This window comes from Aulostomus chinensis, chromosome 5 (genome assembly GCF_037954235.1).
Source record: "Aulostomus chinensis isolate RoL2024-O1b breed Wild chromosome 5, RoL_Achi_v1.0, whole genome shotgun sequence".
Lineage (NCBI taxonomy): Eukaryota > Metazoa > Chordata > Actinopteri > Syngnathiformes > Aulostomidae > Aulostomus > Aulostomus chinensis.
In genome coordinates this window covers 16,623,134-16,650,283 of record NC_141324.1, presented here as the reverse complement: position 1 = coordinate 16,650,283, position 27,150 = coordinate 16,623,134, and the positions used below count along the sequence as shown (strand labels likewise).

Here is a 27,150-nt window from a genome sequence, read left to right as displayed (position 1 = left end):
TTCACCGCTGATGCAATTTTTCAGGAGCATCTGAAACTGCTTTGAAAAACATAAAAATAGAGAATATTTCTATCTGGTGAATGCAGGGATGATGTCAGAGGTAACACACACTCAAACATACAGGGGTTTGCTGGTCGTGACAGGAAGTTTAAGGAGACGACTTTCACATCTGATGATGTCTCTATTTTTTTGGTCCATAATTGATCAGAGACGCCAAAATTCTAATTTCTAATCTAATCTAATTTCTATTAAAAAGAAATCTCAGTGAATTTAATAGGAGACAGAATCTCTGAACAAGTATCATCTAGTAAGATAACGGAGCCACTAAGACAACAGTGGATTTCCGTCTTTATATTTGAATGTGCATTTCTGTTTTTTGTGTAATGTGCGAAAGTTTGCATACATTTCTGGGTTTCCGCAGAGATTTTGTCAGTTAAGGCAGTGGGGTTTGATGTTCAACCAGCAAATGCCGCTGTTCTGATGCATTCCACGATTCGGAGGCATACCGTTCACACCTACTGTATTTAAAGATTTTAAACACTGATTCTTCTCCAATTCATGACACGTTTTTTTAATGCGTTCTGCTCAGAAGTGAGCCTGGTGTTGGTCACAGTTTCAGAATGAAAGGAAGAAAGCAGGACAGAATAACATGGCCAATATCGTTTTTTTTGTTTGTTTGTTTGTTTTTTGAAGATGTTAGTTAAGGAGGCAGGCGTTTGCTGCTTAGGCGTCCGCCTAAGCTGTAAAGTGCTGCGGGAAACCCTGGTATTGCTTGAAAATGAAATGGAAACATACTTATAATCATCATATTTCAAGAAAAATTGTGCTTACTCAAGTGGCGTATCATGGTAGTCAGTAATATGCCAGCCATGAGAGGTAACAGCTGGTACCCAAGGTTCAATTTGGTAGTTCAGTATTTTTGCTCAATTTCGACATTGACTCCAGATAAAGCAGGGGTCAAACCAACAACCTCTGATTACTAGACAGTCAAACTCGGAACCCATGGACTCTGTCTGATGGCTAAGGGCAAGTATTCAAGTGTTGCTAGGGGATACCCAGTCTAAAGCCTCCGGTTCCCTCTGTTTGTCAGTGTTTACAGTTCGTACAGACTCTTGACCTTTGCATGGGTTTGAAAGACTACAAATATGAGCGGATTGTTTGTAAAGTAGCCAGTTTACATTCAGCCAACAGTTCAAAACCACCACAGCAGCTTTGTTAAATCGTCAGACTGAACATTTTCTCGCCTGCCTACTGATGCTGTATTCATATACATGATCTGTTCACCGCCATGAATGTCATGACACACTGGCGCGTCTCTGTTTGTTCCACTCATCACATCTCAACTCACTGTATTCTTGCAGGATTTTGATTGGGCCCATTTGGAACAACTTTACATTTTGCCTCATATTTAATTGCAGTTCCCGCTGCACAAACCAACCGTATCGCATGCCGTATTAATTAAAAACATGCACGCACACGTGTTTGTGTGTAAATACCAATAAATGCTTGCCGTATAAACAGTTCTACATAATTAATCAGATAGCATGGGACCATAACTAAGAGGGCCGATAACAAGATGTAATTGGTTTAAACAAGGCCCAGTGTGACGCTGTCGACTGTCATCATCGTCATGCCGCAAACACAGGCACACATGCAGGCTTCACGTGACCTGGCATGACCACGCGCAGACAGGCTTAATCACACTCTATGCACAAAAACTGCATCAACATTCACTTTAACATCAGTGGAAAATTCTTCTCTGTGTCCTCTGGGAAAAAACACTGTGTTGGAAATTGTAGGTGCTACCATTTTATCAAAGGTTTGAAAGAACATTCTGGTATCTTTAAGGCTATTTAAACTTTTTTTTTTCAGGTCTAAATGAAGCACAAACACGATTGAAGTAGGGTAACGTTCAGTAAGAGTGCTACAGCTTAGGACTGCGAAACAGCTGCGAAGTGATCCAAAATGTCCAAAAGTATGTCTCAGATTGACAGTATTGTGGAACGGATCCCAACAAAAAAGAAGGCCTTCTGTTTTGCACCATTAATTTATCTGCACACACACAAAAAGAGTTTCCACTTGGGTGTCTGTCAGTTATTGACATTTGCAGTAGCTGCATCTGAACTTTGTGAAGAGTCACCGTGGCATCAGTTTACCTCGGGCTTGCCCACAGCCCGGGGGGGGGGCGACACGGGGGTGTTGAGTGTTGTTGCTAGAACGCATGTGAATCACCTTTCATCAGCACTGGCAGTGCAACCCATCCTTAATGTGTCTAAACCAATCTGAGATGTGCATAAATACCCTGCATGCCTCTGACATCATGGAGTTTCCACTGTTGCGCTTGGCTCGCCTCGGAGACAGCGGCTTTGATATTTCACACCACTGGCTCACTCGCAGGGGTTCCCCACCCATCACCCCTCCGGACCATAGATGGACTGTTTATGTGGAACGAGGTCATGCGATAGCTCAGAGGTGAAATATGTTGATGTTGAGTAAGAGTCAAGGAACTGGAGTTTAAACTAATGAGAAAACTCTCATGTTGGATGTCAAGATACATAAACAACATGTGACCAGTTGCTATTCGCCGGTAATCCAATTTTATACACAGTTGGCTCTTGAGAGTTCTCTTATTTACTTTAGCTTTCAGACTGATATAATGGTTTGGCTGATTATACAGGCTGCTATTTGCCCATAGATATATCTCTACCAATATATGCAGTCCAAACTTTTTTTCTTTGGAGCATATTTACTGTGATTGAATTCCCAGTGAAGTTTTCAGAGCACTGGTGTGATTCTGTAGCCAGGCTTCGCCCTCCTCTCGCTCAGCTCAGATTTCGCTGAGATTCAGTCTGGCAACGAAGGTCATCTTGAGGATTGCCCAAGCCAAGCGGGAGTGGGTGAGCTCGATGACGTAGAAGTAGAAGCGCGTGTTTACCGTAGTTCGCTCATGGCGGCCAAGCCAGAGTTGGGTCAAGCGATACTTGCAGTTACTGAAACTTTTTCAAAAGAGCAGATGTGAAAGCAGGAACAGGAAACTATTGATTGAAGGTCAAGGTTTGGTTCCTTTACTGCTTTCACTTCACCGTTGGTAGTTGGTGGTGTCAGTCCTGGTTGGTTTAAGGCTCCTGCAGGAGTTTTACACTTAACTCAATAGTACCAGAATCCCCAACAGGGGGACCCTAGTCAGGAAGGGAATCACTGGCCTTGTTGATCTATCCATCCATCCATCCATCCATTTTCTACCGCATATCCTGGAGCCTATCCCAGCAGCCTTCAGGTGAGAGGCGGGTTTCACCCTGGACAGGTCACCAGTCCATCACAGGACCAACACATAGAGACAGACAACCATTCACACTCACAGTCACACCTACGGTCAATTTAGAGTATCAATCAGCCTCGTCCCCTCTTGATGTCTTTGGACTGTGGGAGGAAGCTGGAGTACCAGAGAGAACCCACACAGGAACAGGGAGAACATGGAGACTCACACAGAAAGATCCTGTGATGGAGCCGGGGCTCGAACCTGGAACCTTCTTGCTGTGAGGCCACAGTGCTGACCACTGCACCACCGTGCTTCGTCCTGGTTTATCATTGTCGGAATTTTGGGCAGTAGAATTAAAACATCCTGCCTCCGTTATCGGAATTTTTCATAAATTAATTCAGAATTGATCAAAAGAATTTTGGCTGATATATCAATTTACTGTAGATTTGTTTGGACCTTCGTGATTGTAATTATCATTTTTGGGACCAGTATCAGCCCGAAAAATTTCAGTATCGGTCGAACTCTTGAAGATTACAATATTTGAAATGATGTCACTGTTCATATTATTTATAAATTTTGAGGTATCCTACCTCCTTTACATACCTTTGTTTTATCATTGTATTACATTTTAATTATCACCCCCCCAAAAAATCTATCTATCTATCTATCTATCTATCTAGATAGATAGATAGATAGAAGTTTATACTCTCTTGTACTGATATGGGACCTCCTAACCCTGTATTGGTCAGGTCCCTGATCTTCCCTGCTAGAACATTCTGGTGTGAGTTCAGAGCTTATTCAGCCTGTTTGCTTGGTTGGTCGTGTGCCGTAGAGGCAGCAGAGGAATGCTGCATTATTCCAGTGGATTACCTCCCAGGGTTCCATTTCCTGTTGTTTTGTTAAAAGCTTTTACATCGTGAGAGTCACATGTCGAGGTTTTTTCTTGTGTGTGTGTGTGTGTGTGTGTGAAAAAAAAGGTTTTGTCAGGTCATTCGTACCGTTGGAGCCCACTGTTATATCAAGCGTAGCTCAAGCAGCGGGAAGGAAACTGGTACTTGGTTGGCCAACATTTCCTCCCTGCACCAGCTGCTGCTCTACCTCGTTCCCTTTTAGGAAATAATTTGTTTGTGTAGAACTTCCTGTTTAAATTAACACACTTGAAGCAACAAACACATGTCACAAACACAGAATGGATGTTCACCACAGTTTGTACTTGCTGATTTGTTATGAGTGGTATGATAAGACCAGGTCTCAAATTTTCCATGACACACACACACACACACACACACACACACACACACACACACACACACACACACACACAGCAGAACAAGAACAAGGTGATATGACACCTCTAACTCCCTGCTGCTTTCTGGATAATCATGTTAGGATGCATCAGGAGCCTCCTCGCTTGTAGCTGGAGGAAGCTAAAATCTAACACACTTGGTACAGTACACACATCCTGGAATAACCTCCCTTACAAACACACACACACACATGCACTTCATGGACCCGCTGTTATTTCAGGGGACAAGATGCTGTAAATAAAATTTTGGATGAAATTAGTGGTCAGGGTTGGGTCAGTATCCAGTAAATCAATATAATGTCCTCTGAAGTGATGGAAACATGACTGTAAGTATGTTTGTATGTGCGTGTACGTGTGTATATGTGTGTGTATGTGTGTGTGTGTAAAGATCAAAGGTTGCGGGGGGCGCCAGTTGATGTCATTGAGTTAAAATAAGGGGGTAGTGTCCTTGATGACAGCCTGGCAACTATTATTGTCGTGACAACCCCTAGGAATGAAGCAGCATGTGACATATCTTCCTCAGTGCAGAGTGCATGGAAAAAGGGGAAACACACACACACACACACACAAGCACAGCTGTGTCAGCGGGGAGAACCCTTTGGAAACAATGTCTGGAGTGTTTTGGGGATTTGCGAGGGGAACACAGTGGAGAGTTAATTCACTGTGATCACATGCCATTATTGAGAATTGTGGATGTAAAATCATCCTCCTGATGTAGGTTGATGCCTCCATTTTTGTCTCCGACCCTTTTTTCAGATGGGGGAAAACTCCTTTGATGTTCCTCTTTCATGTCTCCACCTCACATAAAACAAATTTCAAAGTGCTGGCTTGTTTTTGGCACCTATAATGTGAGCTTATCTAAAATTGGCAGTCGAGTCTGTGTAATTCAACGCGGACACATTCTCTCATATTCCAGCCGTCCATAAAGAACAACTATTTTAGTGTGACAAGCAGTGCTGATATATTTTCCTCTCTTGTTTGGAAGCCAGCGTTATGGCGAAAGCCACTGGATGTCTGACACACAGACACACACACATTTTTATTCACAAGCAGCTAACACCACACTGTGATTCTGTATCTTTTGGCCAAGCGTTTCTTGTCACATTAATTCTGTTTTTATCGAACAGCTGCTGCCTTTCAGTCGTTGATTTACGTCTGAATGTGTGAATTAGTGCTGAGGCTGCCGGCAGCATAAGTTACATGAACTGCATACGCGCGCGCGCGCGCACACACACACACACACACACACACACACACACTCATGCTCACATTGATTTGGTTCTTTAAAGTGTGAGGCTGCTAACTGGATCACACTCGCATGCACAGAGCTTTTTAAGGCTGGTAATTAGTGGAAGCAGTAGGTGATAACAAGCTCAGCCACACGTTTACAGCCAAGGTGTCGATGCTAACGTGACTGCCGGAAGTTACAGCCCCACTTGTCACACTCTCGCTTCCCCTTAAAAACAGGTGTATACACACGCTCAGGCGCGCTTTTATAATGATAACATTCGTTCACAAACTTCATGTGTGCATCAGGATAGTTCACATGTGGTCCTCCTCCTTCATCTCTTCTTCTTTTGTCCGTCAGCCTCCTCCTCCGCCCCCTCCACCTATGAGTCATCTTATCTCAAAGTTGCTGCTTCCACTAGATTATTTTTGTCTCGCTACATGAGAGGCCATATTCTCTTTTCTTTGGTGTCCTCTCGTCCATCTGTCACCCAGGGATGAGATTGAACCCTTATTGTTTTTGTCACATTTTTCTGCGTTCTAACTTGTTTCTTCCCTCTTGATGCACACTGAACGTCACACGAAAACATCTTCATCACACGTTGCTGCTAAAACGATCACAAACCATCACTCATACCCAAAGCTTCCAGATTTCTAGTCATAAGTGTTTTCTATTCGATTCTCTCATGGGTTTTTTTTTTTGTCTGCAGGTTGCGGTAACAGCAGCATGAGCGGTGACATGTACAGCGCCGGCTACCGCTCCATCACCAACATCGATTACTCCTCCGTGTGCATCAGTGCCAATACAGACAGGTACAGCAACTGTCCAGGTATGACCTGGCTCCAAATGGATGTACGCCAGCTCTGCTTCCCCAATGAGTCCTTCGACGTAATCATAGAGAAGGCCACACTGGACGCCATCATGGTGGTAGAGAAATCCCCCTGGGAGGTGTCCCCTCAGACTGCCTGTTTCATTCACAAAGCTCTATCAGAGGTAATGTCAAAATCTACCAAAGCTGTCTAAAGTACATTTGCTTATTCTAATATATTGACCTGTGTTTTCATTTTTGCATTGTTATCTATGATGAAATAACAATAAGCATGGGGCTTTTCCAAAAGTTTTTTAAGTAAATGAAGATAGAACTGTTAGATAAAATTGGTTTTATTGGCAAATGTTGGCCAAAATCACCTGTCAATCATCAGATGCTTGCAAAAGGTTGAATATCCCTCCCAACAAAAATTACACTGCGCCATGTAACACGGATACATTAATGTAGGCCAAGACCATTTTGTAGTAAAGTGAATTTGTATGTTAACACTTTCCATACACTTACACACTGTGTGTGTGTGTGTGTGTGTGTGTGTGTGTGTGTGTGTGTGTGTGTGTGTGTATGGAGTGATAATATCTGTTGCTATGTCCTACAGATGTTGATCTTGTAAATAGTATCTCTTAAAATCCTCATCTGCTACCAAGTAGCATCCACCCTCCTCCACGGCCTGATAAGAGTGAGAAGAGGCTTTATCCCTGGTTGTGTGGCAATGATGCACATCCTTGAACTATGTTCTTAATAGACAGTGTGATGGTCCACCGTCACTGATTGGCCACTTCCTGCCAGCGCCGTGTGAGCCTCTAATGTCCTGATATGAGCTGGTCTGTCAACGACTCCGACTGAAATCGGTGGCACTTTGCATTTCCATTCCATCTCAGCGGACCAACAGTTGACTAGTGATTCCGAGAGCCCTTCAGCTGTGGACAGCAGCACTAATCATCTCCGCACCAGCGACACAGTGTTTTGGCCATTAACCGCGCTTGACCTTGACACGCCAAGACGAGAGGACTACTACTATCAGCTGAAGTACAGTCGTCGAATCCTCTGCTATGATTACTCATGAACGCAACGTGAACTGATAAATTATCTATAATTCAGAGTTTTATCTGTAATTATACAACCACACTGCAGCGTTTTGCTGACTCGAGTACATGGAATGAATATATTATCGCAGCGAGTGCAGCAGTGGAAAAGGTCAGAGAGGGAATCACTTCATTGGAGGGATCGACAGAGAAGCGCTAACTAACAAAAAATATTGACCTTTTATCATTTTTTTTCAGATTATATACAAGTTGTGCTTTTCAGTTAAATATTCAACAAAAAATGAATTTGGTTTAATGTTTATATTTTTGGCTTTAGTTGCTGATAGTCAGGTAGTCAGTTCATTTGCATTTAATGCTTTAATTCATTCCATCCATCCATCCATTTCCTACCACTTAAGGGTCGGGGGGGGGGGGGGCGCTGGAGCCTATTCCAGCAGCTTTCAGGGTTCACCCTGGACAGGTCACCAGTCCATCACAGGACCAACACATAGAGACAGACAACCATTCACACTCACAGTCACACCTACGGTCAATTTAGAGTATCAATCAGCCTCGTCCCCTCTTGATGTCTTTGGACTGTGGGAGGAAGCTGGAGTACCAGAGAGAACCCACACAGGAACAGGGAGAACATGGAGACTCCACACAGAAAGACCTCGTGCCCGAGCCGGGACTTGAACCTGGAACCTTCTTGGTGTGAGGCGACAGTGCTGACCACTGCACCACCGTGCTTCGTCCTGGTTTATCATTGTAGGAATTTTGGGCAGTAGGAGGAACAAGAAAACCTGATAATTCCTGCCCTTTTCTTCATGGTGACATGATTTAAAGACATGGCCAACCCTCCTGTGTTTACTCTTAATTTTCACAATTTATAATGACAACATTACATGCTAAAATAATTAGTGGTATCTGACCAATAATAATGCCATTACTTTTTCTTTAAATGTTCTCTTGAGGGGCTGGACTGGTGACCCGTCCAGGGTGAACCCCACCTCTCGCCCACTAACAGCTGGGATAGGCTCAAGGCCTGCTGAAGTTTTTGAAAAGTAATTAAGGCTGGATAATTAAGGAACTCTAATGTAACTGCATATTAGAGTATATGTGGATTGACGGAGCAAAAAGGTATACCGAATCTTGCATATTTGCAAAATGTACGCAATTTTGTGGCAAGAAGTTGACGATTTCGGCATTCTTCCACCGTTGCGGTTGCCACTGTATTCTAGACTTGGCGTATGTTCGGCCATGCTCTGCGACACGTCTTCATCTCGTGTGCGGTTTCATGTGAAAACAATGAAGGAAGCAAACTTTTCTCTTGAATTAACATGAGATTTATGCAAGAGAGATTACACTTTGTGCACACAGAATTGTGGTTAATTACATCAGTTTTATAATGTAATTGCTGTTTTGTCTGGGTTGTCGTTTAAAAAAGCATTTATTTCTACAGCAGGGGTCATTTTTTACGATTTAGAAAATAAAACAACTGAAAACCGAAATGTTCTCAGCACTAAGGCGATGTATAATGGCTGTTAGGAGTTAGAAGGAGGCTAGAACGGTAGTTGAAATTGCATATTCAACCAAGCACAATATTCACACTGAACTGAAATTTTGCCAGTTCCTACAATTTTACATCCAAAAAGTCACCAAAAAGCTCATTTTGATGCAGTTTTTAATAAAATCCGCCTTAAAGTCAAGCATTTTTGACTGCAGCCATCACAAAAAAACCTCAGTGGAATCCTGGAGGGATGTGGAAAGTTTTCGAGATGTAAAAATGAATCCTGATATTTTCTTTTCCACCAACAATGTAGCTTTCATGCTTCAGGTTAACCAGAAATGAACTAGAGTCAGGAGGTAAACTGCAGCATGAGCTGGACGTCACATTGGCCACATGTCAACGCCTGCGTGGTAGAGTGGACCCGGTTGTGATCCTGGAGCAGGTGGAAGTTTGACAGCAGGCTCAGTGTGTTTGGGGGGACCGATGGAAGGATCCGACTTCCCCTCAGACCTCACAAAGAGGTCGAGTTCTTCCTTCCTGGATTTCACCTGCTCCTCCTCCTCTCACTTTTTCTTCTCTTCTCTTCTCCCGTCATTTCTCCTCATTGTCTCACCTCGCCTCAGAGCAGGGGTGTGTGTGTGTGTGTGTGTGTGTGTGTGTGTGTGTGTGTGTGTGTGTGTGTGTGTGTGACTGTGGTCATGCCGCCTTTGTTATATTTTCTGTCGTGCATCTTTTTTGTGAGCCCAATTTCTGAGAAGTCAACTATCCTCTGTGTCGGTGCATTTCTGCTCTCTCACCGTTAGCATGAATGCTGCAGTCACGATTCCAGTGAAGGTTTTGAAGGAATGTGGGAGGCGGGTTCAGACTTTGATTTCTTTCAAAAGCTCAAAAAATAAATAAATAAATAAAAGGGGGGTAGGGTGGCTGGAGATAATGATAAAAGTTAGGATAGCCTGAGTGATGAGAAGGGAGGAGACCCCTGAGGATTTTGTTTTTGTTCAACTCACATTCAAGGATGGAGGGATTGAGGAAAGAAATAAAGAAGAAAGAGAGAAGCCGAGACTGACAGGAAGCTAATGAGCAGTGCGTCCATGTGAGACCAATGGAAAAATGGTAGCAAAGAAACAGAGTGCGAGTGGTGCACAAATCTCTACCAGGAGATGTAAGGAATGAGAACTTCTGCATCACGAGGATGATGGGACACACCGCACATAAAGAAATGCACCAGAATCACCTTCACACTGGCGACGCTGCCTCCTATCAAGGACACAAGTCTATGGAATCATGATACAGGAGGTGTCACGACAAACAGCGCTTTATTTTTGTTGCTAACACGCACACACAAATCTCACAGTAGAGGCTGCGGTGCACTGAGGTGTGAAATTTATTTCACAGCCTGACACACTGTGAATCAATCTTGCAGTTGCTATGGAAACTATCATTGAATATCATCTCAGCCTAACACTTTTAATTGGTAACCTTTTAGTCCCGTTTAAAGAGGTAAAGACTAGTCCTTGGTCCGGCTCAGGGAGGTAAGGACTAGTTTACGCTCAAACATGGAAGTAAATATAAACCTGTGGTTTAGGTGTTGATACTTGAATCCACTTACGTACGTTGAGTCGCACAGTGTGTGGTCAAAGTGCAGAGCCAGCTAATGAGCAGTGTCTCTGCGGAGGAGATCGTTTGCTCAAGGGAACTGAATATTTCCTGATAATGCAAAGTTTTGAATTTTAGCCGAGTTTACAAGTATGGTAATTCTGCAGAGAGTCAGTATTTTAGTGCCAGATTTTGAAATAAAGCCAAGTTATTACTGTGTGCCACAGATGGAAGAATAACTTTTCTTGGACCAGATGAAGCAGAATATTTAATACTTGGTAAATAAGAGAATTGCTGGGTGTTTGATAAAAAAAAACTTTGCAAGCCAATAATTGCTTGGTTAGGAAAGAGGGAGTGATTGTCCAGTCATGTCAAAGTGGTCAGTAATCAACCCGTGGATACGGATTCTTCTTGTCCAGAGTGCAGCAGAGGAGCACAAACTCACGTTCAAACCGTAGTGCACTGTTTCTGAATGCCCTGTTTTTCGTATTTTTATGATGGGTTTTTTTTCTGCTCAGATGTGTCTGATAACCCAACGTGTACCACTCAGCTGAGTTTCAACAGCTTCCCTCATAATCAGGACCGAAAGCGTACAAACCCCCCTGAAAAACAATGTGGAGGCCATTTTTGAGTAAAAGCTGACAAAAAGCTTTTTAATTTTGAAAGTTCATGTGTCCAAAATACAAATTCATAACACTGACATAGGGCGGCACGGTGGTGCAGTGGTCAACACTGTCTCATCACACAAGAAGGTTCCAGGTTCAAGTCCCGGCTCGGGCACGAGGTCTTTCTGTGTGGAGTCTCCATGTTCTCCCTGTTCCTGTGTGGGTTCTCTCTGGTACTCCAGCTTCCTCCCACAGTCCAAAGACATCAAGAGGGGACGAGGCTGATTGATACTCTAAATTGACCGTAGGTGTGACTGTGAGTGTGAATGGTTGTCTGTCTCTATGTGTTGGTCCTGTGATGGACTGGTGACCTGTCCAGGGTGAACCCCACCTCTCACCTGAAGGCTGCTGGGATAGGCTCCAGGGAAATGGGCGTGGCTTATCAAAAAAAGCTGCCTAAATCTCCTAAAAGGGCTATGATTTTGCTTCCAGTTAACTTTTAAAGTGATATTTGAGTCTTAATCCATGTCGATGATATCCAGGAATCCCTCCAAGCAAACAACTTTAAAATGCTGCTGCTCTTTTTTTTTTTTAAACCGAAGTCTGGACCAGGTTTGGTATTATGGTGGAAATCTCTGCTCTCTTCCTTCATCCACGTCCTCTGAGTATCCTCATAAATTCTGTGAGGATGTTGGTTGTCGTTGTTGCCATGACAACAGGCCGGCCAGCTTCAGCAATGGTCAGTTGCTGGATTAATACATTCTGGAAAATAGCTTAAAATGAAAGCAAAGCCATGGTGGAGAAGATATAAAACACGCTACTTGCTTGTTCAGAGAGGCTGTTCGAGGCCACGTTTGTAAGTGTTAGTGTCGACAGCGTCCTCATACATATGTGGGAATAGATGAGCAACGAGAAAACACCCAGGGTAAATGACTAAAGGTCTGTTGACGTTCGCGTCATTGTGGCGCACTGAAAAAACACTGTTTCATCCACTGATCACAGCGGTGAGGCTTGTGTGATGATGACATCATCTTCAGCTAGTTTACTGCCTGGAGAGGGAGAGAAAGACATTGACTGGTCATCCACGTCTCCTGCTGTGGAGAGTCCTCCCCTGTTCCATTAGCGGGAAGCTTGGACCCCAGCCGGGAAGACGGCCACGGGGGAACCTACACATTAAGACACACACACACACACACACACACACACACACACACACACACACGTGAATTAGGCACAGGCTAAGTACAAACCAAAGTTGGTACAGAACTATGTCAGGTGTTGATCACCTTCACACGTAAACTGAAAAACCATCTGTGTTATAATCTGGTTGCTGAAACACTGAATGCTACAGACATACACCTGTATGAGCTGGAAACGTTCGATTTGAATGTGTCTTTGGGCTACAGCACATTTCTCTCTAAAGCCCCTTTTACACTGCATCAAAAACGAGGGTCAACACGGGTTTTTGGGCTGTCTGAAAAGGTCGACTCGCCAAGGGACCTGGGTGTTTGGCGGCTTGGCTCGCCTGCAGTGTGGAAAAGGCAACCCGCGTCGTTTCAGGTTTCACGTGACCTTCCTGTCACATCCTGATTTTGTCATTGTGCCGCCTGTCAGGCTTCGCCTGGAGCTTCTTTGGCTCCCTTCCAGACGAGCCAAAAACTCCATCCTCCTTCGCTGCATAAGCGCTCGGACATTTTCCAATCTGCACCGAGTTTGTATGCTTTGCAAAAGAGACAACATTGCAATGCATGCAACGACAACGCTAACGTTTGACTCTGCGACGTCCATGTTGTCGTTTGTTTACCTCTCAGTGTTCCGGCTTACGTTTATGTGAAATGATGACGTTGTCAGCGCGATGAAGTACACGAGAGAAAAACACAGGCATGCAGCCCCACAGTGGGAGTTTAGACCTCGGTCTTCTGGAAGCTTGAATGCACCCTAATGCCGGGTCCAAAAACCCGCGTTGACACATGTTTTTCAGTGTGAAAAGGGGTCTGTACAATACCGACTCCCTCTGTCACACACCTGCACAGCCAGCTGCCCGGTTGATCCACCAGTGTTAGCCAAGTGTTAGCAATGCGTAGGTGGGCTACTGTCGCTAGATAAGTTGCAGCTGATTATCCACATTCCTCTGTAACATCATTTACATGTTATGAACAATTGTTTTTGAGGTCGACATTTGGATATTTGACGTAATAGTGATGAAGTGTTGCTCTGCCAGTGTCATGATGCCGACTTGTTCACACTGGTCCTGCTGACACCTCTGTGCACCACTTTTGTCCGCTTAAATCTGTTGGGGTTTTTTTGGGACTCAGACTGAACTCTTTTGTTGTTGTTTTTTGCCTTGTTGGCATTAAATCTCACCACATAGCAGTTTTTGGACATTTTTAAGCAGACAGAATTGATAAAACAAGGTCAGTAGAAGGTGGGTTGGACTTAGTTGCATGCCGTTTCTACTGAAACTGGTAATTTTATGTATGACATGGAGAATCAACCCCACAAGGCGATAAAAACAGTTCCTGATTAGCGTTGGGTGAGAGCAAGAGTAATTTTGTCTGTTTTTTTTAAAACTGTTTGATGACTGCAATGTCAACTTTTAAAGCCTGTTTGTTTAGCACACTGGCTAGTTTTCCACTGGAAATGAATGGACTTCCAGTGTACAACAGCCTTACACACTCGAGGTGTAATCTACCCCTCATGTCATTTTACATGTAGCCAGTGGGGGCTCTCATTTGTTTGTAAAATACACAAGAAGAGAATTAATCTTAAAATACAAGAAACGCACAGTTTGACTTCATGTGTGTTGTTTTTCCCCTTTAGTGAATCTTTTGTTACGCACTGCTTCATCTGCTTAAATGGACAAGCTGCCCCTGTTCCATTGCTGTTTGAACCTTTTGTACCAGGATAAAGTGGATTACCCCAATCCACTTGGTTCTCTTTCTCTCTCATTTCACACGTTCTCCCCCTCTCTCTGTCTCATTCCCACACAGTTTCTTATAAAAGGGAAATCTTAAGCATACTGGAATATGAAGGACAGTGATACGGTGTCTCATTTCCTGGGACTGTCATTATTATTGACTTTCATTCTTCAGGTTTTGGTCCACTTCTATTTAAGTGTCGCTGCTCCTCTGTTATGTATTTTGAAAAGAGTTGTCAGAAGAGTAACGTCGCTGAAAACGTCCTCACATCTTTGTTTGAAATGAAAGGTAAAGTAGCCTCCTGGCTTTTTCTTTGCCAAAATGGACACTGGTCATTATGCAATCTTGCAGCACAGATGTTTTAGCCGTGTCGTGACATTTGACAGCCAGCAACAATCCTCTTGGATTGCTCGGGGGAATCCACAAGGATTTTCAAAAGCATTCAAACTGTTTTGTTTCTATTACAGCCACACTGATGTTGGATTTTTGGATCAGAAATATAAATTAGGATACATTGGCTGATTTTTTTTTTTTTTTTTTACATAACAAAGAAACTAACAAAGAAACTAAAATGTCTTCATATTTTGAGGATTTCTTTTTCTTTTTGCGTATTGGCAAAATATTGGTGTACTAACACATCAATGACAACCTGCCTATCTATACTTTCTGAGGGTAAACAATAATATTTTATGTCTATAACAGGGAAGGAAGAAGGAGACGTCCATCCCAGCAGCCAAAGTGACGCAGTTCACTTTCAAACGTTATTAATATTGATAACTGAAGCGTTTCTACATCATCGTTTGGTTTATTTACAAGACCTTACCTTCCGTCATCTCTGAGCTAATTATGTTTGCGCGCGCACACAAACACACGCATGCACACACGCACGCACACACACGCACGCACACACACACGCACACACACACACAAGCTGTGCATCTGCGAGTGAGTGTGTATAACTGTGTGTGCAATCTACTGTGTATGTTTTGTGTGTGTGGGTGATGGCCCGATGAGCCCTCCCCCCCCAGCTCCTCTGAGGGGAAAGTAGAGCAGTGGAGCACACGTGACGGGGAGGGAGCGTGGATGATTGCGATTCTGGTTGCGCATGTGTGGAGATTGAAGTCGTGGATCAAAGACGGGGTGTTGGAGAGTGTTTGCTACAAGAGCTCCTCTTTCTATGTTATATTTATACGCATGTATGCATCCTCTATGATGCCTGTGCGTGCGTGCATCTCTGTAGTGTGTGCTTACATCCATGTGGGTGTCAGGGGATGGAAGCCAAGGCCTTCCAGCTCTCTAGAGGTTTTCACACAGCTTGGACATGGTTCTCTGCACGTGCTCAGTTATACACACATCAGCTAATGGCTCGCCACACGCAAACATGACTATTTTTGGCCTGTGTGTGTTTTTAGATACATCGGTGAAGAATATACTGTAGTTTCTTCTTGTTGGTGATTAACAGTGAAGGAGGAAATTGATTTTGAAAGGCAAGCGAATGAAAAGAGGTTTCTCCTTTATTTCCTTGCCTTTGTTCATTTCATCCTCACATTCTCTCGTGTCTCCTGTCCCAGTTTCATCCCAGTGCCTCCCTGCACTGTTCACCTTCTGCTCTCTCTCTCTCTTTCACTCTTTCTCTCTCTCCATGGATGCTGTTGCTAATCCAGTGTTAAGGTTTGTCCCAGCTGTGACTAGGGAAGCCCTCAGAGCCATACGCAATCCCTCTGTTCCCTTTTACACATACAGCCCCCCCCCCCGCTTTCTGTCCCTCCTGGTAACTGTCACACACACACACACACACACACACACACACACACACACACACACACACACACACAGAGTCCACACGGATATAACATGTCCAGTAATGTAGTGACATCGGTTGGCAGAAGCAACTGTGTTATGCATGAATCATTGCTAAATCTCATAAATGTGAGTGAATGCTGTAATGCCTACCTCACATGTATTGATACACAAATTCATACACATTTTAAGCATGCATACACTCATGGAAGTGGTCTCTCTTATTACTGACCCCTAATATGTAATACTTAACAATTATTTAGACCTGTTTTTTGTTTCCACCAGAGAAGCAAGTCTTTCTTTTATGTGCAAAGATACAGATGTTCCCCACAACATGTGGAATATCTTGCGTTCACTCGTACATTTCTCTGTCGTGTCATCTGTGCACCTGCTTGCACTAATAACATGAGAAACGGCTACGCAAGATTTTCTCTTTTCAAAACACATGCAGAACAAGAAGATTATCGTGTGTGTGAGTGTGTGAGTATACACAGTATGTGCACAGTACTGGGGATGGAGGTAGATACAACTACACGGTGAAACACTGCAGCGTTGGGGGAGGAGAAGAAGGTGCCGGCTAACTGGACATGAAACAGAAATACACATTTCTATATAATCCAAGAAAAACTTTGACTTGACACCGAGTCATACACACGCATGCGCTCTCACAGAACCAAGCACAAAATGTCCTGCCCAGCTCAACGTTGCCTAGACGACCAGCATTGACTAGAGAGCCCCGTTCCTATGGAAACAACAGATGCCTAAAGGAGGACGATCATTAATTGGATTAAGAGAATATAAGAGAGACATGAAGAAAACTCAAGACAAGGGAGGAGAGGATAATGAGCAGAGAACGGTCAAGAGACCTGGGGAAGTGCTTGAGGCTACATTTGAGTGATTTACCAACTGATCTTTTTTGTCTGCTAATTGACACTGTATGTAGGACTGTAGGACCGAGGTGATATCATTTAAACACAGGAGTGAAGAGGAAAAAAGGAAATCCTTCCCCAGAACGTAGAGAATCAATGTAGGCCACAGTAAAGTGGAGTAGAGCCCTTGAAGACATTTAGTAGACGAGAGAAAACTCCCAGGAGTGGGTGTGACAAGGATGTAGTACGAGGATGTTTTGATTACACCTTCAGTATTTCTTGTCCATACTGTGTGTGTGTGTGTGTGTTTGTGTGTGTTTTACACTGCAGCATCAGAGAGGATCATTTACTGCAATCAGACACATGACCTGATAAAACAGGCTGCAGACAGATACAAGTGCTCATCTCCTGTTTCTGATTCATCATGCAGTCTAACATACACACATTTTGTTGTTGAAATTTCAGATTTTCCAATTTTTCAAGGAACTCACCTACAATTCAGGGAAGCACACTTATTTCTCACCCTCCCCAGAGCCACTCAAGAAGATAGATACTCTTCTGTCCTCTGCGTGCATTAGGAGGACCACAGCAACCAACTGACCGCTAGTTAGCTTAGCACAAGGAAGTGTTAGCATACTAGTTTTGTCCAAAATGATATTTTCTTGCATTAATAACGGGGGTTGTGGGTAAAAGTTCCTATGAAATAATATGAAATTTAATCTATCAGCTGCTTAGCTGGAACGACTTTTCTGACTGGACACAACATTAATTCGGCCAACAAAACCAAACGTCTGACAAAGTTATGCCAACACTTCTTATCCACTACCATTCACTCTGCTGAGCTGACCAGCACTCAGTTCCTTGGAGGAGGGGAGGAGGGTTTCTCTATGCCAGTCTGGCCCTGTGGGATGGTAAATGAGCCATTCCCGAAAAAGTTCCTTTAAAAAAAAAAAAAAAAAAGCTATGTAAACCAATAAATGTGTTATTTATACTATTTATCCAGGGTGCACTATTTCTCCAGAAGCTGATAGATGCGCTCTCCCTCTCTGCCTCAGCCATCCATCCATATCCTCCGTCTCTTTTGTTCTTCGATCAGAGTTTTAGAATGCAGGAGAATCGATACAGACACTTTTCTCTCATTAAGGCCTTTCAAAGTCAGAGCAGAGGGAGGGAGGAGGAGGAGGAGGAGGAGGAGGAGGAGGAGGAGGAGGGATAGACTGATGCTTTGTGTTTATCTGTTAGTGTTTCATTCTGCTGTTTTAAGTTACTCCAATTACAGAGTGTTGAATTCTAGTCCACGGCCCAGTATAATGTGCTGCCCTGCATGCGTCATCGTCTGAGTGAATCTTCAGTGCTGATGGGTATTATATTTGTCTCTTATTCCACATTATGGAGGATATTCAGTCATGCATGTTACATTAAAAGATCAAGGAGTGAAGTGGGCTTGTGCTCTTGTCTTGAAGTTACTCCAGAGATCCAGCATGAAGAAAAACATCACCCTGACATAACAGGGTTGAACTCTATTTGTTTTTCTTTACTTATAATGTGTCTGAATATTTGGTAGGCAAGAGGCATCGTGTGTGGAGAGAGAGAGAGGGAGGGAGAGAGGGAGAGGTGTTTCTGGATAGATAGAACCCAGCCAACTGTGAAAACAACCTCCCTCTGCACCGCAGATCAATCAAGCCTGGGCCACTTTCTCTCCTTCCTCCTGCATTATTTTCCTCTTCTCACTCCCTCTGTCTTTCTCTCCTCTCCCCAAACCTTCCACTTTCACCTGAAAACTGGTCCCAGTCAATGAGCGACTCTTGTGATCTTCTATCTGCTTGCACTCTTAATTCCCACAGCGGACATATTGGAGACCTCAGAAGCTTTCTCTCTCTCTCTCTCTCTCTCTCTCTCTCTCTCTCTCTCTCTCTCTCTCTCTCCTCTCTCTCTCTCTCTCTCTTTGGGCTGAAGCACTGGCAGAGATCCACACAACATAAAAGCTGATTCCATCTCAAGTGACCAAAATGACCTCCTCACTTTTGAGCTAATGGGCAAAGCAGACAGCTAAGGTAACAGCCATTTGCTGCTTAAAGGAGTAGACGAGGCAGGGAAGAGCGCTGATTCGGACTCTTGAGGATTGACCCTCTGGCCAGAAATAGACATGTTTCCTGCAGGTACAAACAGATCATGTAACTTATCACGTCAGCTGTGGCGTTCAGCCCTTTTTGCCCTGCAAATATCTGAGTTGATCCATGCAATCGCTGCTCTTCATGGTATCACAAATAGGCGGAGTCATCTGCATGTTAGACCTCAACGATGAAACAACAGCAGTATCCAGTATATCATTGATAACCCTAATAAAGGTGAACAAGATGTTTAGTCCCCACATTTCTGTTTGCCATAAAGCTTGACAGTGAGGTACAAGAATAATAACTGTACCTCTGGAGGTGAAGCTGCCCTGAAAGTGGTCGGTCACTGCTGAGCTCTACGACATTGTGTGACTGTAGATGCACAGGTGACGTCTGGACGCGTGCGTGCGTTTGGGCTTGTCCACTTTGATAACTGCGCTCTCCTCACATTCCCACAAATGTAACACAAACAGCAGAGTGAAAATGAGGGTGAATGTCAGGCATGATGACATTATTTTCACCTTTTCCATGTCCAGGCCAGACTGGAGAGCTGTTGATCTACTCAGATGTCAGCCTCCCGAGGAGTGGGTCTATATCCCCTCTTAGTTGGGGGCCCAATAATTCACCCTTAACTTAGCAGAGTAGCAGGTAATTCACTTTATCTCGTCCTTGATTTCTTTTTGTTCATGGCATGCTTCTCTTTGAGGTAAATAACCAGAGCGTATGCTGCTTCTCTCCTCACCACTCATCTGCAGGTGTGTCTTTTCTGTATAATTCTCATGCATTGAGGATAAATCTGGCTACTCTCATTTTCCTTTAATCCTGTCCCCCTTCCTCTTTGTCTTCTTTGCCCCCCTCGCCATGGCTGCATGGTGGATATCCTCCACTCCAGGCCAGAGCACGCTGCCAGATGTGCAGGGATCCCAGTGTTGAACAGCTGGTTGCAACTGCTACACACTCACATTTGCAAGGATACACGAGAGCTTTGGAAGGAATCAGCACAATGAATCATCGATTCAGTTCAGTTCTGGAAGCTGGTCAGCCTTCAATCTTTAACCGAGAATTCAAATTCACGGTATAACCGCTCGTTTGACACCACTCATTTGCAGCGAGAGAAAGACATAAAACATTCTCAGGACCTCCTGGCACTGCAACATCACCGGCTGTTGGTCTGGACAGTTCAGAATCACAGGAAAGCCTTTTCTATGTTGAAACCTAACCAGACCTTAAACATTGCATGGACGACGTGTCATAAGATACCACCATGTTTCAGTACCTGCAATGTTTTTGGTAAAGCACAGACTTTAAAGGGAATAGTAATTACTCATCAGTACTAGTGTTTGGTCCAAATTCATGAATTTCACACATTTGTTTGTTTGCTAGCATTAGGGCTGTAAAAAGCCATGTTAATGTCAGTCGAGATGAGAACAACTTGCTAATATATCAGGAAACAAATTAAACAACCAGTTAATTAATTACTTGTAAGGTTATGTGGGGCAGTTGATGCCATGTCATATTTATCTTCGAGGTCTCTTCTCTTCAGTGAAGGAGTGATCTACAGAGTATAAGTGCTGCCTGACAGCCCTTCAGGTGGAGGCAAACATGCTAGTTAAGAGGCTAAAACTCACTAGCGTTAGCGTTAGTCGCTAGTGTGCCTCTTGAGGTATCGGGGAGAGAGGTTTACTCACTGCAGAGCCCTACCAGCTGGCTGCCGTTACACAGACAACATGCCACTGCACATGCTAGCTGCAGGCAGGCTAATACCACTACCTTACAGCACTGCTGCAGACATAACGTTAAGGCTAGCTTTATCTAAACCAAGCAGGCTTTCACCAGGTTTTTTTTTCTCAACTAGCTTTGGACGTTTCACGACAAAGGTTTCAGCAATCATTCACTCAATCGATTTTGGAAAGTAGAGTCACACTTTCGACTCGCCATCACTACTCTCAGTTGAAAAAGTTGCGGGGCTTTCTCACACTTACCACGGCGCATTCAGGTACCTGAATTTGGGTCAGTTGGATTTTACGTGAATTGGTACTGGAGTGCCAGCATCAGTCGTTCAGTGGTGAGACCAAGTTGTCATGCAGTCCACCGTCACTCGAAACTGCTTCTTGTCAACCTCCAGATAATTGTACATTTAGCTGAGTAGCTGCCAGCAGCTGTCAGCAGGCTTTTGGCACACACTTTACACACTTTACAGTATATGAGGACAACCATGCCATTAGAGTTGTTGCTTGCCAATGATGAAGCCATGAATTTTCTCTTTAATTACACATTTTAGATGACTTTATTACATTTCCAGGCTTCATTACCTCTAAAAGTTGTGTTATGTTCCAAAACTCTCCTCGCACAGATAGTTGGCTGACATTTTTACATTAAGAGATGACATCAGTTTTATGAGCTGGCCTGCAAATGTAGATAGAAATATGAAGTCACAAAGTCATCCACGTCCCTCTAGTTTCATTCAAGCTTTTGGATGATTGCCTTGGCTTGTGTGTCTCACTGTTTTAGTGTATAAAGTTTCCGCTGTGTGTGCTCGTGGAACAGCCTTATGTAGAAAGTCCTAATGAGCTTGCAGTTTGCCAGAATGATGGAGTGAATAAGCCAGACTCTGTGAATAAGTATTTGAATGTGTGTGTGCATCCATCCATCTGTCCTGCGGTGCTCCCTGCCAGTTGCTGCCCATATTGTCTGTCACTTACTGTTGTACACAACACGCTCGGAGACGCTCGATGTGACAGCAGCTAAATAGACTAACCCAGCTGGCTGCAGTTCAGCTTCAGCCAGGGAGAGATTAGAGAGTAAGATGGCGATAAGAAGGGCGGTAGAACGCAAGGAGACTGTACGGGAAATCAAATATCTGATGGTTGGCTGGTTTGTCAGTTCTGGGAAACCTGCTTTTGTGTGTGGACGCTTGCAAATGACAGTGTTACACTTGGATTTACCTGCTGGAAGCCAAAGCTGCTTCCTCCACGTCCAGCTGTTTACTTTCTTCTTTCCCTTGTTGTATTCGTTTGAGACATTTATTCACTTTTTCCCTTGTACACATAAATTTAAATTCAGTGAATAACCTTCATGCCTCATTTCCACATACCACATACATCTGGTGACATAAGTTTATATATATAGAAATACAGCTCACTTGTAGCCTGTTAGCTTGGTTTTGCTAGCACACTGTCCAAAATCCTCTGCCAAATTTTACATTTTTTATGTGTCAAAGGTTTGCCGTAAACTAAGGTCAATGTGTACAATTAATAGGGGTGTTAAGAAATTTCAACAAGGCAGCGGTGAGACGATTGTGGATAAAACATAAACCGTGTGCAAAGACATTTATAGATCAGATCAGACGGCAGCCCTGAGGATTATTTGATATTTGTTTTCCTTTTCATTCAAGGATGTAGTTGTCCTCATTGTTTACAGCAAAAAAGCACTTTTTTTAGCTGAAACCTTATGTTTGTATTTGCATCGTAGTCTTAATAATGGAAAAACACAAATATTTTGTTTTTTTAAAGCAAAGAGCATTTTATTTTGTACTGACGCAGCAATAACTTGTATGTCTGCATATTGAGGAAGGAAATTAAGAATATTTGATTTTTTCCTTGATTTTCTTTCATCTTTATTTCCTATCGTGAGTATTTTGTGTCGTGAGCCCTGTTTCATATTTCATTTTGTGAGATGACTGTTTCATTGCACCCCTAACAGTTAAGGTTACCAAAATCTGAAATGTAATGTAGCATCATATTTGAATTACAGCAATGAGTGTACGTGAGGCCTTGAAAGTTGATATAAACAATTCCTGAAGGTGTGCCAACTGCTTTTGCAATACACTTGTTGGAAAGACTTTTTTAAACTGATTTGATACTTGATGATAGCTCATCAAAACTTTAATCAACAAAACCAAATGTTTTTTGACAACTAGAAGAGAAACTGTCACTAATCTCGGTTGACTTTGTGAGAGAGGATGAGGAGGATTTCTGATGGACAGATCAAGATTTTGCTCCAGAGTACAAATAGAAGGAACTACAGGCTTTGGAAGCTGAGCTAGCAGGGCAGCACAGCCCATTCTTTAGCATTCATTGTGCTAAGCTAAACGCAGTGAGCTGGTTTCTGTGGGTCAAAGGTTCCTAGCAGCACACACAGAAGAGAGAAGCCTATCCACCTTTTTATCTCACTCTGGATAGGATGGTGAATAAGTTAAATTCCCAAAATATTGTCATTTCCCTTTAACGAAACTCAGCAAATATTACCTTTAACTATGATGACACTTGGAGCTGTAGGTTTCACCAAGAAACACATTGACGAAGTCGCTAAGTAAAAGTATAATTGGCTGTTTGAACCACAGAGATACACTTTAAACTATGTAATAAAAGTTAATAAAACTTTTGAGTAGTTATATAACCTCCTACAGAGCATTGGCACTTGATTTACACATGGCAATATGCGCACAAACTTAATTTGTATTCCCTTACTAATCTGAAACTGGTTCCATTACCTGCACACGCACTTATTCTTACAACAAATAATGTCAGGATAAAATAGTGTCTGGTTCAATAGTCCTTGTTCCGGGTACTAAACCTCCACTTGGTCCGCACAGCTGGAAAGACTAGAGAACACACACAGCTCGGTTTTTTACTGTTATGCCAGCAGTCAGAGCGGTTATGTAATGTTTGCTGTACACAGCCATCAGACGACTGAAGCGAATGTCAATGAGGCGACTCCATCCTCTCCTCAAATGTTCCGTTGTAACATTTCATCCCACCCCCCCTCCAAAAAACTCAATATTATGCACTCGTCCTGAGGCAGTCTTTAATAATGAATTATTTGCTTGATCTCAATTAGCAGGTGTTTAAATACTTAATGTTTACACATTTCTGTATCGTTTTTTTGTTTGTTTTTTACACAAAGGGCTCAACTTAATTTTTAAAATCTTTCCTCTCCTTTTTTTTTTCTTTTCTCACTTTTCGCCTCGCCTCCCTCTGCCTCTCTCTAAATCTCCACCACCCCAACTCCTGAGTCTGTTCCAGGGCTTGTTTCCATAGCAACAGGTTACCATGGAAACTAGGTGACAGTGCAGCGTAGCCCATCTTCCCAATGCAGGCGAGAGGTGTTTGAGCGGGGAAAGTTTTTTTTGTTTTTTTTTTGGTCCCTCTGTTTACTGAATCCGACATGACGTTGGACTTCTAACTTGAGAACCAGTATTTAAACTATTTCTCGCTGATGTTGATAAGTTGCATTGACGGTCTACAGTCCTGCAAATATGAACATCTTTGACAGGTTGTTTTGAAGCAGACGAGTTAACATTCACATTTGCTGCTGTGCAGTGAACACTGAAACAATGTTCAACTGTTTTATCAACAGAACTCTATCAGGACCATCAAACTCTTGATTTATATTTATTCACCGACCCACTTGGAGGATACGGATATGCCTGTGTGATTATCTTCACTCTCTCTCTCTCTCTCATCCCATGAAATTTTCCCTCTCAGCCTCTGCATTGTGCATCCAAGAGCTTGAAATAACTGCTACCCCTCGCCAAATCACGCAATTACACAGAAATGGGGGAGAAAAAAATGGACTCAGCTTTTATGTCACGTCAAATTTAGGAGTCGACGAGGAGAAAGAGATAATGACTGAGACGCTCACGTGTGAGGAGAAGGGGTGGAGGGGGGGGGGTGTTGCTGTCTTGTTACAACACTCAGGAGTGTGTGGAAAACCCCTTCAGGACCAGTGTGCATGCGGTCAGTTTGTTCTGATCAGTCTGTCATAGATAAGAATAAGCGCCAGACAGTTTTTTGTGGGGTTTTTTTTTGACAGGCTGTTGCTCCAGTTTCTTAATTATGAAAAACACCAGCCTGAGGGCGTGTTGAATTTTCACAAAACGATCACAGCCTGGCGAATCCAAGTGCTCATCCGGTTTTGGATCAGACGGAGAGGCAGACAGAGAGAAGGGACTGATGGATAACAGAAGGTGGGACCGCCTGCTGCTGAGGTGGTACCGCTAAAGTCCCTGGTACTACTGCTTTTAATTTTCTTATTGTTGCAATTTTTGTACACATCAATGTGCAAATGGGCCAACTGCAGCCAAACATCATTCAGACTGAATCCGACCTGCTCAGATCATCTGCATACAGTAGCTTGTGTAGCATGACAAGTTTATCCTCTTTGCCCAGTTAAAGCTGCACCAGGGGGGATGTGATCCAACCTATGTGGGCGAGCTTCTGCTCACCCGCGGCCTCTGCAGCCGACCTGGTTTGTGGCACACGATTCAACAGTTATTGCAGTCTAAACGCTTCACATTCAGCCGTCAGGAAGGACAAAAATAGCTTGCAAATAATAGCAACCAGCACCTGTAAGCAAACTATTGAGTCTCTGTTGAATTGGATGTGACATTTTTGGGTTGGACAAAGCTCACAGCTGTACTATTAGTTCATTTATGATGTTTATTTACTGTAAAAAAGAAAAGAATGGGATGTTTGTGGAGGCATTTTTAGATCCAGATATTCAACTGTTGATGGAGTTTCTCTTCCCCCCCCCCCCCTTTTTTTTTTAGAGGTGTTTTCAAGCTTTGGTGTGAAGCATTTGATACCGATGGCAAGTTTCAAGAGGATTTGTTCCGCCCCCCCTTTGGGATCTGCTCTGGGGACGCGTTCTTGAGGGTGTCTGTCATTACTGTCCTCAGTCTGGCTAATGTGCTCATGTGGAACTCAACTGAGAGCAAACATTATGCCAAGATTCTGACCGCTGTTCTCAATAACGGGGGCTGAAAGAATGTGATTGTCATATCATTTCAGTCTACATTTTAGTCCAAATTTGATCTCAACATAAATTTGATCTCAACATAAATTTGATCTCAACATAAATTTGATCTCAACATAAGGAACAGAAGTAACGCTTGTATTATTACGTCATGATCTCCATCTTTTCCTGTGTCTGTATTGGGAAAGCGGACGTGCGGCGGGCATTGTTTGAACCACCACTGCGTTTGCAACAATTACTGTACAAAACAAGATGGGAACACAACAAATTTACACACATGTTAAACCAGGCAAATGCTCTGATTAACCACTGGAATATGCAGTTTGGAATTCGTCTCACTAACACAGGCAAATGCCAGGAAATTCAAAGGGGTGCATGATGTTGGATTTTTTTTCACCGATATCTGGTTTTTTTTTGCCCAACAGATTTAGGCCACGAGCCAAAACTTACCTTGTATTATCTGCATAAACACAAATTGCATCATATTTAGATACTTCAAGAAATACAGGTAAATATTCTGACTGTTAAAAATACTTTTACTTCCTGATCAAAAACTTTCATAAATGATTTGAACCAAGATGAAGAGCAAAACTGTGAGCCATAAGACCGACCAAAGGACTAATATCTGATGACGCTGAGAACATACTTACATTATTTTGCAACTCAGAAAGGAAGCTTTCTTCCGCAGGAGTGTCACACGCTGCCTCTTCTGTTTGCTACATGGACTGTTTACCTTCTTAGGGTCAAAGCTCACGCAAACAGTGTTGGCCAGTACAGCTTGAACAACAGACACAAAACCAAAACACTTCCGATCTGCAAATCTTGCCTTGGATTCTGAATTCATATGCAGAATCTGTTCAAAGAGATTATGCTCGGACCTAATATTTACCGGCAATGCGGCACCCTAAGGGAATCCTTCAGATTTGGAATAATGCTCTTTCGGACTCAAGGATGAAGTGATTAAATTTTAGAGGTTAAAGGTCACTGTGGCTGCGCATTACATATTTTTGGGCGTAACTCTAAAATTCAAACACTCAGAATGAACTTAATGTTCATACAAATATCTACTCATGTAAAATGATGCCAGTGTACATCCGAGAGTTCAAAGTCAAAAACCCTTGTCTTGCCATCATTCATTTCTCAAAGGAGTATTGAGAAGTATTATTCCATCAAATAGCTACCTTAAGTCTGCACCACATACAGTATATCGTGAGTCATCAGCTCTGACTGTAACTCTGTGTGTCCTGCAGCAATAGTCTGGGAATTCCCCTGGCTGTTAAATTTGGTTTAAAACCTTATGGCCTGTGACTCAGTCCCACTCCAGTCACATCAGCATCA

General features: G+C 43.1%; 1 protein-coding gene across 2 annotated transcripts in view; it reads left to right on the top strand.

Moving 5' to 3' along the window:
• Positions 1-27,150, top strand: part of ece2a (endothelin converting enzyme 2a) — a 72,007-nt gene that overhangs the window by 28,839 nt on the left and 16,018 nt on the right. For both annotated transcript variants that reach the window (XM_086203531.1, XM_086203532.1), the window contains exon 3: positions 6,503-6,786. In XM_086203531.1, the coding sequence (XP_086059657.1) occupies positions 6,503-6,786 (284 nt within the window). The remainder of the gene's footprint in view (positions 1-6,502; positions 6,787-27,150) is intronic.